The 13,961-nt window shown below is 34.3% G+C and overlaps 1 protein-coding gene across 5 annotated transcripts in view; it reads right to left on the minus strand.

Annotated features, from left to right (window-relative positions):
* The window catches only part of LOC149799174 (uncharacterized), a 68,489-nt gene that overhangs the window by 8,221 nt on the left and 46,307 nt on the right, over window positions 1–13,961 (minus strand). For all 5 annotated transcript variants that reach the window (XM_089958370.1, XM_089958369.1, XM_089958371.1 and 2 more), the window contains exon 4: window positions 8,697–8,863. In XM_089958370.1, coding sequence (XP_089814496.1) covers window positions 8,697–8,863 — 167 coding nt within the window. The remainder of the gene's footprint in view (window positions 1–8,696; window positions 8,864–13,961) is intronic.

Consider the following 13,961-nt stretch of genomic DNA (forward strand, 5'->3'; position numbering starts at 1 on the left):
CTGGCTGGATTTATTTAGAAAGATTGATTACCAAAAAGCAGTTTAGTGTACAAGTCTTTTCAAGGGTTTCTCCATAATATCTTCTGGAAATATTCATAACAAACCCATCCCAAATTGGATCAAGATCTGTTCATGATGGGAATCTTCAACTTCCTAAACCAAAGTTGGAGACCTTCTAAAGTCTCTGCAATATTCAGGTGTTTTCATAAGGAACAGACCGCTCTGATGGCCTAGTGGTTAGTGTTCGCGTCATATGCGAGAGGTCATGGGTTTGATCCCCAGATGAGTCATACCAAAGGCTTATAAAAATCATACTAACAGCTGCCTCGCTTGGCATTCAGCATTAAGAGGTTAGTGTTAGGTCTGGTCGGCCTGGTGTCAGGATAATGTGACTGGGTGAGACATCATACTACATGTCTGTGGCATGATGCCCCAGTGCTAGACATCACTATAAACTGCCACATTGCAGACATCATAGCGATACGACTGAATTTTTTTTAAAGCTACGTTAAAAATCCAAATCACAACACAATACATCATAAGGAACAATATTCCTCAAAAAATCACAATGAGTGATAATCTAAAGTTTTTTAACAACCTCTGACAATTTATATTATGTATTTACCGTATTTGTTGGGACACATTAAATTAATTTTTAAAGTAATTTTTTGTTTACTGTATGTTCTGTGATGCCTCGTCTTTTTGAGTCATAAGTTGTTGGACCACTTTTCAATCATTTGAAAATTACATGTTGGAAAATGCACTCTAACTTAAATTTTATATAAAAATATAAAACTGTATTTGAGATAAAAATCTTTAATGCACTGCAGCAGCATCTCATCAACACAACCCTTCTTCTGCACACGTACGATCCATTCTTTTGGTGCATGAATAATTATTTTAGCTTTCTCATGCCATGAAAAATTATCTTTAGAGGCAACACATCACCTGAAGTGTAAACTGCATGGACTAAAAGTCAGATTTTTTAAAATCTGCAACAGTTGTGCTAATTCTCAAACTTTTAACCCCCATCTTCTCGTCAGTCTGTCCAAGAAAGAGATCAAAGTACACTAGAATTTCATCCATGTTAATGATCATATTGTTGACAAAAAAAGCATATTCTTCTCTTATGGCCTTCACAAATTCATCAAATGATTTTATTTTCTCCAAATATTCAGGGCGACGATGGGATGTCGATGTCCGTGCACAAAACACTATATTGCGTCACTTTAAAAATTGTAACATTGTTACAATTTATTTTCAAAATTCTTGTGAATACCAGTGAAAAGGAACCAATGTTAGCTTCCTTATCTCAGCCATTTTTGAATATAATAATAATAATAAAAATAAAAAAAATCGGCACACTTAAGATAATCCAAAGTTGGCTTCCAAGGTCGTCTTGATTTTTAATAAAAAAAAGCTTTGTATTGATATCCTTTCAACAACAAAAAAATGGCAGACTTAAATAATCCTAAGTTGGCTTGCTCTGTAATAAAATAATTTTTGCATTGATATCCTTTCAAAAACAACCCAAAAAATGGCACACTTAAAATAATCCAAAGTCGGCTTCTGAGGTCGGCTTGCTCCATAATACAATAATCTCTGTATTGCTATCCTTAAAAAAAAAACAACAAAACTCGGCACACTTAAAATAATCCAAAGTCTGTTTCCGAGGTCACCTTGCTCTGTAATAAAATAACCTTTGTATGGATATCTTTTCGAAATAAGAAAACAAAAATCAGCACACTTAAAATAATCCAAAGTCAGCTTCCAAGGTCGGCTTGCTTTGTAATAAAATAACCTTTGTATGGATATCCTTTCCAAACGAAAATGGTGTCAAAGTTGGCTTCCTTTGTTAAAAAAAAAAAACTTTGTCTTTGATGTCTTGTTGGTAAGTTCAAACAATGAGTTTACTGCTTGATGCCAGTTGTGTTTATTCACCACCCGGGCTTCTATGTGCTTGGCATCTGTGGTTATAATTACAGTGGAACCACACTATTACGCGATAACTGGTGTCCAGAAAATTGGATTGCATTAACAGCGGAGTCGCGTTAATGCAGGGTTTTACACATTTTACTTTTTTTTAGAGAACTCATTGGCATATATACATGTATTCATGTCTAATGTATATGAGAATAGGGTATCAACACCGTTTACTATTGTGCCGTCGTGGCATGCAGTTCATCCATAATGCATTTAATTCCATTGAAAAACTGCACACAGATTTATAATATTCAATAATTTTGTCCCAGATCAGTGTCTGAATTCAATGACTAATATATAGCATGAACAGAGTATTAACACCATTTACTTGCCGTCTGATATCGTACCATCATGGCTTGCAATTATCCATGATACATGTAATTCCATTGCAAAACTTGCATACATATTTAAACTATTTAATAATTTTGTCACTGAATTCAGTGGGAAAAATTAACAGTAAAATTAGGTTTAGAAAAACGAAGCACATGTATGGTTCATTATGTTTCAGGGTCTATGAACGGTGTCTACAAATTTCATACTGCTAAAATGTTCTCATATGCGTTTCCGTGTACATTTATCTATTGTAAATTTCCAATAATTAACACTTGTATGCCTATTCGCTTGAAAAACTACAGCAAGAATAATTAACAATCAACACATGCTTTCAGCATGCATATAACTTTTACTTCAGATTTTGTGAATATTGAAAGAAATGTGAAAACTACTATACTAATCATTGCGCAAAGTGCAGAGAATGACTTGCATTTGTGAACTTGCTTTTCCATAATGGTAAAATATTTTTTTAAAAAATAGGAAATTAATAACGAGTTCATAAGCAAATACCATAACATACACATGTAAAACCTGAGAACTAAGTGCAGTAGGCCTTCAATGGTCATGAGTCACTTATATAAAAAAAATTTAAGCTGAACGCATGTACAATTTCATAGCCTTTCAATTTCCAGCTAATAAAGCGGATATTATTTACTGGTCAACTGATTGCATCTAATAACACCACCAAACCCATCAAACATGTTGGAGGCTTTTGTTTTTTGATGTTTATTAAATTGTGAGAATCTTTTATCAACCACTTCATTGTCTGCTGCTTGGCAGTGTATGCAGTTAAAGAAGAAACACATGCTGGCTATTGTTTGAGCAATGACTGCATACAGAATTAACTGAAGACAATCACAAAGACGACTTACTGGCTTTACTCATGGATCAGTAATAAGTAACATTTCCGATAATGTTTATTTTGGCATAACACTTCAAGAACCTGGTGAAATTGTTAAATTTCAGAAGCTACACCACGATCATATTATATTAAAATTTATATGCAAACTCTTCCCCAAAATGATAATAAATGTTTTAAACACTATTTCTCATACTTAAAAAAATATTTATTCCCACTATGAGGAAAATACACGCACATGTATTTAAAATTTCAGGAACCACACCACAATCGTATTAGAATTCATACACGATCTCTTCCCCAAAATGATAATAAATTTTTTATACACTATTTCAAGTACTTTGAACAAAAAATATTTTTTCATGTGTGAATGAATATATGAAATTTCGGAAGCCACACCACGCAGGGTGCGTTATGGCAGGGTCACACTGTAATACAAATGGGCATTGATGTCTGCGGGTAAATAGTATACACAACAATAACTTGCTTTAATGATACTTTTTGAAACCCATGCTAGCGGAAAGATTGTCACTTGCAGGGTTGCATCTAGGATTTGATAAATGTGTACTTACCCCCCACTGAATCTGAAAAAAAGGGGGGGGGGCCAACATAGCCATAAGGGGGAGGCCTTCCAGTATGGTGTAAAAAAAACCATCAATGTATTCAAAAAGAGCAATAGCAAGTATAATAAGTGCATTAAATGCATATCATGTCTTCTGTATATTATAGTATAACACTTAAAACTGAAATCAAAGTCTTATGTTTTCTAATAACAATATCCTATCTACACACTAACCATTAAAGAATCAAACCATAGACTGCAAATAGTGTAACTCCTCTGGCCAATCTTAAAAAAGTGTCATGTACTTCCTGCGTGTCACATGCTCAATTCTGATTGGTTACAAATCCATACTAAGAAAGATCAGAAGAGCACATATTTTCCTTTCATGGATGACAAAAAATAATTTTTAAGGAAAAGTCCAAAGCTCAAAAATGAATTAGGGAAAGTATATATACAGTTTCTATAACAGTTGACTCTTTACTGGAACATATATGTACATCTGCATCCAGACAGAGTGTAATTGTGACTGCATTATTCTGCAAATATGATCACTATTTCCTAAATAGCCTCCTGTCCTTCCTCGTCCTCCACTCTACCAATGCCTTGTTAAAGTTGAAGTATATCAGAGGAGGTCCTTCAATTGAAATCATCATGAGTCTGTTGAGAACCCTTTCTTCTAGACAGCTTCTTCCTACAGCTTTGGTTTGATTTTGATTGCTGAATCCTCTCTCTCAGTCAGCAGTTTGGTATAGCATAACCATGGCCACTGATGTTAATTGAAGACGATTTGGAAATGTGTCTGCATGATGTTGATGTACAATCTGCCAGAGTCTGCACATTTTGTCTCTAGGGTACATTTCTCTTTTAATGATATTCTTAGCAAGAGACCACTCTGTCAAAACATGTTTTGGGTCACACAAAGGAGGATTGATAGCTTCTTTTGATTTCTTCTCCTGACCAAAATGATCACAGAGAGTTTTTATCTGGTCATAACCATACATTTCTTGTTCTTCAGAAGATAGGAATGTTAGGTTATATAGACCAAGAACCTCAAATGCTGTTGCCACCTGTGTGCTGCTCTTTGGAAAGTTTGCAGCCATCTCCACCTGCAAATTTGTAACAAACTCATGGTGAAGGTTAGACACATCATCTGAAACTTTTTTCAATGTGCTCCTGTGTAACTTGAGTTCAACACCATTGTAAGTGATTTTAGTTTGGTGATAGAATTTTCTCGTGTCTGCTTTCTGTAAGATAGAATTCAAAATATCAAGTGCTGGTGACACAGCTGCTATATCCAAGTCAGATTTCTGTAAAAGCATATTTACCTGTGCTAATTGAGGTATGATATCCATCATAATATTCATGCATGCCACAAATCTGTAGTCTGAATTTATTCAACAAATCTAATGACACTCTTTTGTCTTGTTATTCTTTTTGAAATAATTCACAAGAGCCCCCCAGCTGTGAAAAATTGCATATAGTGCATCATAGAATGCCAGCCATCTTATTTCATTCACCTCTCTGGCTTTCAGTTGAGGACTGTCCTGAACGTTCTGGATTTCCTTCAATTCATCTGTTCTGTTGGCAGATTTATTAAAAAAATTAGAACAGGTTTTTAACTGTGCATTCAAAGGTTTCCTTGAGGTACGAAATGTTTTTCAATGCATGAGAGGTACACAAATTCAATCTATGAGCTATACAATGAATGCTGATCAAGTGAGGGCTTTTCTCCTGAACCGTGTTGCTACACCACTTTTGCAACCTGTCATCACTGATGCCCCATCACTGCCAAAACCAACAACTTTTTCAAGAGGAATCTTCCTAATCTTTTCCAAGAACTCGACAACTTCTTTGAAAAGAACTTCAGCAGTGTGTGATTGGACTTCCACTGACACATTACCAAGAAAATGAGTTGTAGAAACAAACATGGTTGGTTCAATGATTCTGGCATAAATGACCAGCTTCTTGGTATTTGAAATGTCTGCACTCTCATTAATTAAGATGCTAATGAATGGACTACATCATACTTTCTGCATTAACTCAGATTCTATCACTGTTGCCATGCAATCCTGGAAAAAATAAAGCTCGATGATAAATCAAAGTATGAAAGTATTTTATTATCATTATTATTATTATTTTATTATTATTAAAGTATTTGAGAAATGTAAAACAAATATAGTATTAAAAAACCAAAGTAAAATGACCAAAATCAGATACAAATTGTGCAAGTACCTTAACCTAAGACCATGGAGTGTCTAAGGATGTTGCCTTGTGATAATTCAGTCATTTTAAGAAATCCCATCAAGGTGTTTAAATGCTAAAATAACATAGCACTACAGTCTCTCTGTTAATTAAAGTCATTCAATTATAGTAGTGAAGGAAGTGTTTATGCCTGTCTGTATACAATGATTTCAAAAACAAAAAACCTTGGTATTCTATACACCATTGATGGGTCCCTACATATGCACAGTTGTGATATAAGCAGATCAGGGTCAATGTCATTTGCTGCAATGATCATCAGAGCAAATAATAATAATAACTTATTTACTAAAGCATTATAAGTTTCAAGCGGTGGGATTTGTCTGACTATTGTACTGTATCATGATGTCGACAGCAACTCCTTACATGCTCAGGAAATTATTCAAACAACAGTGACTGTATCATTTCAAACACATGAAAACTCATTACAGTGATACTGAAATGTGACCTGTCTAGACAGGAAAGAATTTCATGACAAAAGAAACGGGTACCAATAATCCAGATTGATTAAAAAATAAAAACGTTGTCCACCATTAAACATTGAGAGGAAGTTATGATGACTAGCTACTGAATGCAATTTCATTGGCCGATCACGATGCTCGGTGCTATTTTTAGTAACACATGGATTCCTCAAGATATGCACTGATCAGAACCTAACTGATCATGTTTTGGTTGCTTGTTAGTATACACAATTTTTCCATCTAAATTTCAGTAGAAAAAAATGTAAATAAAATAAAAGAACTTACCTGAAATTCCTCTACAGAAGCCCTTGACGAATATGTTGTGTTTCCTCCTATTCTCATGTTGCCAACACCAACACCCAGAAAGTCAACAAAATCCAACAGTGAGCTATATTTTAGAGAAGCAATATTCTTGCTGATAGCTCAGCCTGTAGTTTTAAGATTTTCACTAAATTTCAAATCCTGAATCGCCTGTTTGTGAGCTGGTAATTCAACATGTCTGTCAAGGGTTGATGTCCTGAAATTAGCATTTCCAAGTGTGAAAGAATTTTTTTTGCCAGGTTTTACACACCATGTGCAAAGAATCTAATTTTTTTCATTCATTTCCAGCCAAGGTCGATTTCGTTTCCAGTCTGAATTGAAAGAGTACTTTTTTCTCTTGGCATTAGATGGACCCTTTGTTTCATCACTGCCATCTTTAAGCACATCATCACTAGCATCGTCTGATATGGGATTAGCCTGAGGAAGTGTTTGTTAACTGTCATTGTGCCTATTGACAGAAACTTCTGCACCCTGACTGTTATTAGAAGTGTTACTGCTAAAATAATGAAAAATTTTAACTGATTTGGCCATTTAACACATTGTCCCACAAAGCCTGCCTCTGTATCAAACGTGTTCTTCTGACCTTTGTTTTTAACCAATCCAAATTGAGCACATGACATACAGAAATACATGGCGTATTTACAACTATACAAGTACAACATATTCGCCGAGAGTGACAACCAGGAATTTTACAGCCCCCAAAAAATAATAAAATAACACATTCTTAATAATAAAAAATGTGCACAATTCTTATTTTTTGCGCGATTTATCCCTCATACGATTAAAAATCATGTGGGAAATCTTTAATTTTTGGGGGGGGGTTGCACAATCGCACATCCTAGATGCAACCCTGCACTTACACTTAAGTGAATGCATTTTCAATTGAGCTTTATTTGCAAGATACTGTCATATAGTTCACCTGGATATAATTCAGTCCTGGTTATTTTGCACCTAACACCGTTTCATGTGTGAATGGCAATTGTCTTCAAGCAATCGGTTGATTATTTTCCTCTCATTTGTGAATTTGTGGGATCAAGTTTTCAGTTGGATAACATATTCAAACCTCTGAGTACAACCAAACACGATTTGTTTCTCAATGTTAATGTCAATGAACAATGTGCCGTGTGTTATACCGGACATAAGGGATACACTGTACAGTATGGAAGCTTACGATACATATACAGAGTTTGTGGATATATTTTATTCTTTAATGCTCATTCATCATGAATAAAAAGGAATAAATGATAACAATACAGGGTTGGTTTCTTTCATTTTATTATCATAGAAACGTTTGTTTATTTTATTGTAACGTGCAGATGGGGGGGGGGTGCAAATTCAATACAAATTTATTTTGTTAAGAGTCTTGGGACATATGACCTGGGTGAAAAAGTTTCACCATAAGTTCTGGGACAGGAAAAGAAATGATTATTTTATCGAGTCCAAAATATATACTGTAAATACGGTACATAATTTTTCCACATTTTAAGCAGAAGTGCTCAAAGGAGAATAGTAATGTATTAATTGAGTTACCTTCTATAAAAAAAAAAGTATTATTATTATTATTATATCAAAATGAAAATATCTTAAAGAAAGTTAGAATCTGACGATGTTTGTGGCAAAAGCCAATTCCAAGAGTTCTTAATGCAATAAAGGTCCCTGCCAACAGGGTCCAATCCAAGAGTTCTTAATGTCATTTCAATATGCAATAACTAGACCTTAAGTCAGACCCAGACCTTAATGCAAAGGTTGATAAATAAAGGTGAAAATCAAACTTAACCTAAGTTTTAAAAAAACTTGTATCAAAGTTTGATTTCAATCCATTAAGTCCTCAAAATGTTAAGCAGAAATGTAAGTCTGTGGCATACTGGTAGACACTATTAATACTTATTATTTATGACAAGTATAAAAAAAACCTTACCAATTCAGCTTGTTTCTTGAGTACAGCATTAACAAATTTCTGTCCCCTTTTGCCCAGCACATAAGCACATTGTGGGTACCATCTGGCATGTTCAATCCAGGAGTTGTCTCCAGGTTTCCAGTTTCTTAATCCACCACACTGGAAACAGCGGATATAGTCACTAATACCTTGAAAAAAATGGCAAAATTTAATTCATATAGTTGACCATTGCAATAAAAAATTATTTGTAAAACAAACAGAGAATGTTTTAAATGACTACCTTATTTCTAAATGTATACAACATTTTGCTAATATAAACAAATCCAAAACAAGGTACAGTGATTGCAATGAACCCAGCTATTGCACGACTTTAAAAACCGGTAAAAATAGCTGTATTGTTTTGTGTTGTGTATTGCATGAATACACATCTAAAAGAACAGAAAACACAAACTATTTGGACCATACTGAAAGAGGAAAAAGTACTGATTGTTTAAAATTTTGACACAAGATTAATGGCATCAAATTACAGACATTCTTGGAGGGAAAAAAGTCAACAAAATGCTGTCCTTACTAACAGGTTAGAAGTTAACTTGGTGTAAGACTTCATTTGATATTGTGGTCTCAAACTTGTTACAACTAAGGGCAGATATGCTGGACAATTAGTATTACATGTTTCTTTTAATTAACACTGTCAGTAATAGATGGCAGCACCATCAAGCTGTCTATAAAATACTGCTATCTATTATTAAAGCTTCATATTATAAATAACAATTTCTATCAACTTGAAAATCAGCACTCACGACAACTCAAGTTGACAGTATAGTCTATTTTCCCATTTCTACACAACACTTTTTACACATAATGTTACACATAACCATTAACACATGTTACAGATAACTTTGAACATGTTACACATAACCTTTCACATGTAATGTTACACATAACCTTTAACACATAATGCTGCACATAACCATTCACATGTAATGTTACACATAACCTTTAACACATAATGCTGCACATAACTTTTCACATGTAATGTTATAACCAACTTTTCACATGTAATGTTACACACAACCTTTCACATGTAATACACAACTTTTCACATATAATGTTACACATAACCTTTCACACGTAGTGTCACACATAACCTTTCACATGTAATGCTACACATAACCTTCCTTATGTAATGTTACACACAACTTTTCACATGTAATGTTTACACAACATTTCACATATAATGTTACATATAACCTTTAACATGTAAAATATGTTACACATAACCTTTCACAGGTAAAGTTACAAATACTGTATAACATTTATTTTGTACATGAATATACTGTACCTTACAAAATGTCTTAAGCAAAAAAGTGAACTGAATTACACTCAATTAATAAAGAAATGCATCCATTGGGAAAACAAGTTTGATAGGTTTTATAGCCAAAGTTTATGACATAATTTGAAACAGAAATGGTAATTTTTAGATTAAACATTAAGGGAGAAAACTGAAAAACATACCAGATTAGGTTTAAGCATTGAAGACCATGCAAAACAAGCATCTTTTTATGCAATACTTGCTTTTATATAATCACATACTGCAGTTTCATACATTAACTTATTTTCAAAAAAAACGTCAAAAAATGTACAATATCTCTTCATTCTATCAAAAATATATTAGCACTGATAAATGGAAGATAGTAGTCTAGCAGATTAAAGTACCATTTTAAAAAAAATTCAATTAATTTTATTGCAGATACATGACTAAACTTGTACTCCTCATTGATCATTTACGTTAGGATTAAATACATGTATTGACTGCAGTGACTACTGTGCTTCCCTTAAACTTTACTTTTAACACTGTTGGGATACTGGTATCTTGGCTGCTTTTCATTTGATTTTCATTGGCTCAGTACCAGTATGGTACACATGTGAAATGCAAATTGTGCACTGAAATGTATTCTGCATTAAGCCTGGGTCACAATACCCTAAAATTCACAGATATTTTAAACAATGAGAAACTAAACATATTATAACAGTATAACTAATGATGTAAAAGTTCTACTTAAAAGAAATTAATTCCATGAAGTGAAAAATACTTCTAAATGAACTGTGTGTCTGCCTTAATGATGTTGCACTGGGAACTATACAAGAATATAACATTTGATCATTCTGAAATAATATATGCCTTTGAAAATTTCATGGAAATGAAAATCATTATAAAATACCTGAATGCCCCTTTGTCATACACGTACATTAACCTCATTTATGATATGATGTCAAATGTATCTAGAAGATGATGGAGAGAGAGAAGAGAAGGGATAGATACCATTAAAATTACAACAAACTGTGAACCCAACCTCCAAGAGATATACTGATATGTACAATTATGACAGAAGGAATACTGTTCATTATTCTGTTTTTAATTTTATCTTTTCTATTAAAAATAAAAATAATGTTTCCTATGTTATGAATCTTCATTTATCCTTTAAGAATATTTTACATTTAAATTTTTTTCATCGAATGCAACAATATAGTATCCATAGCATACTTGATTGTTTGAAGTGATAGCTGTTATTATTCTTGACAATATAACAGAAAGTCTTAAAAAGCTATTGTAAAGTATCAATGAATGACCCTGATACTTTAATATTATGAAGCAGGTGCAAAGCTGGACTCCTCACATATCACAACAAAAACCTGAGATGTATAGTTATCTTACAAAAGAGTTTCAACTGAATGCATCTGACATAATTAAATGACATGCAACTTTCAAAAACAGCATCCAAAGAGCTGTAACGTTAAAGAAGCAAGATTTCTGCTTAATAGCATCGGAGAAAAGCATGTCAGAAACTCCTAGAATATCAGCATGTAATCTCTATACCCATAATATTTTCTAAAAGTTTCAGTTCTATGCAACCACAGACAAACAAGATATTGGACTTTCAAAACCTTGAATGCAAAACTTTAATCACAGTGTTTAAGCATGTGAGAATGCAAGACAGGAGTTCTCAGTATAAACTTTAGACCTAAAGTGATATTATCAAAAAGTTTCAGTTGAATGTAGCACACAATTTATAAGTTGACTCAAACCGCAAACAACAATGCACCTGCAGATCAGGGCCTATGGTGTTTGTTCTACTGATTACTCCAAACAAGCTGTACAGACCCATGTCTGACAGCACATATGCAATGGCAGATCTGTGTCTGTACAGTTTGCAGTTGAACTTGTCTTATAAGCATGTACAGATGGCAATGTATAAGATTTGTGATTTTCAAAAACTTTATTGCCAAGCTATCACTGTTGACGATATCTTCCTCCCTCACTGAGAAAGTGGTTACTGTATGTCATCATGCTTATGCAGATGAGATAAAAACTTAATATTCAACAACAATTCCATGGAATTGGTGCCTAACCTGTATGTATATGCTAATCCGATGTTCATACACTTTCAAATAACATTTCTACATTGCTGACCAAGGTCAACTCCCAAGGTCGTGCAGTATTCCATCCCAAAACTCGTTCATATTTTCCCATACAAATGCAGTAACCTATAAGTCTCATCATCATTTAATGATTCTGCTTCAGAATGTTTTGTTATAAAAATAATAAAAATTTGTAACTAAATGCCAGAAAGGCGCACAGAAAATATCACCATGAAGGAAAAAGACATAACAATAACCAAACACAAACTAACAGGATTTGCTCCAAGAATCCAACAGAGAAATTTGGACAATGGTACCATCCAGACTGTGCTGTGTGCAAAGATTAACACTAATGACACTTGCATTACCTTTAACCCCCTGTGGACTACTGAAAGCACATAACTCCGCCCAGATAAATTCGAACTTAGTGGCGTGCTCGACATAACTTTCGAAAGAAAATGGCGTGTCTAGTTAAAATTGAAATTTGGAGTCATATTGTGAATGAATGTGCATTGCAACAACTTTTCCATTTGATCTGGAATGAATAGATTTTGGTATTTTTCTAGATTTTAGGAAATTTTGTGATTATGGACTGGATTTGTATGTGACGATTCCACATGAAATACATGAGATTTAATAAGCTAGGGAGAAGCGTGTTGACATCTGCAAATGTGTTTCTGATTCTGTCATTGAATGCTTGAAATCATAATGTGGGAAAAATATGAAGTCTTTCAATTGCAATTATCAAAAAGACGCTATGGAATTTAATGCTTATTTCATTTTGAGTGCAGTAAGGAGGATGCAATTGCACTTATCATCGAAATTACAGCACAATTTTGAAACGTGTAATGCAGATTGAAAACCTATGACATGGCTGATGTAATTCGGATTTGCAGAATTAAGAAAATACATTTTGAGGAAATTCAGGATGTAAAACTGTAAGCATATTTATTTTGCCATTCTTATCACCAGCTAAAGAAGAGAGTACTGTATATGACTTGTCACTTGTATGTTATTTGTAAGGACCTTATCTTGGGTCTGTTATATGAATCAATACAAAGTGAAAGTAGAACCGAGTAGTGTTTCATAAGATATAGGGGTTTCTTAAAAAGAACATTACTGAGAAACACATCGACATATGAGAAGACTGAAAAAGGATGTTGAACCCAAATGGGAATCAACAATAGCCACCACAGAAAGACAGTAAATTCAGGACATCTTGAATTATGTGTATCAGATACAAGTGGTTGTCCATACGATAGGAACATCAATTACAGGAACTGACCTGCAGTGGAGGCGCAAAGGAGTGGCATTCTAGAGTGGGAGGGTCAATTGCTCCAAGACGTCAGGAAATATGGGTGCTATCGGAAGCTTTGTTTTTTTTTGCATTTTGCAGATTAACTTTTCATGGCATTTCACCATTGTTTAACTGGGGCAATTTCTCACAAAATGTATCGGGGTGGGGGAAGAAGGGAGGCTGCCAACTGACATGAAAAACAGGGGCGCCACTAAAGAGCATGCGCCCGGGCACCTCGGAAGGGGCATTGCTGAAGAACATTGCTTCTGGGTGCATCAAACTCTTGTGTCACCACTATTGCCCAGTCTAAATTTAGTAACCATGTGCTTTCTGAGGCTGGGACCGCACCAGTGGTCTAGTGGTTAGAGCGTCCACCTTGGATGCGGGAGGTTGCGGGTTCGAAATTTGGTTGAGTCATACCAAAGACAAATAATTGGTACTAACAGCTGTCTCGCTTGTCAATCAACAATAAGAGGTTAGTGTTAGGACTGGTCTATGTGGTGTCAGGATAATCTGACTTATGGGTAGGACATTATGCTAAATGTCTGTGGCACGATGCCCCATTGTTA

This window comes from Sinohyriopsis cumingii, chromosome 5 (genome assembly GCF_028554795.1).
Source record: "Sinohyriopsis cumingii isolate HCF-2022 chromosome 5, ASM2855479v2, whole genome shotgun sequence".
Lineage (NCBI taxonomy): Eukaryota > Metazoa > Mollusca > Bivalvia > Unionida > Unionidae > Sinohyriopsis > Sinohyriopsis cumingii.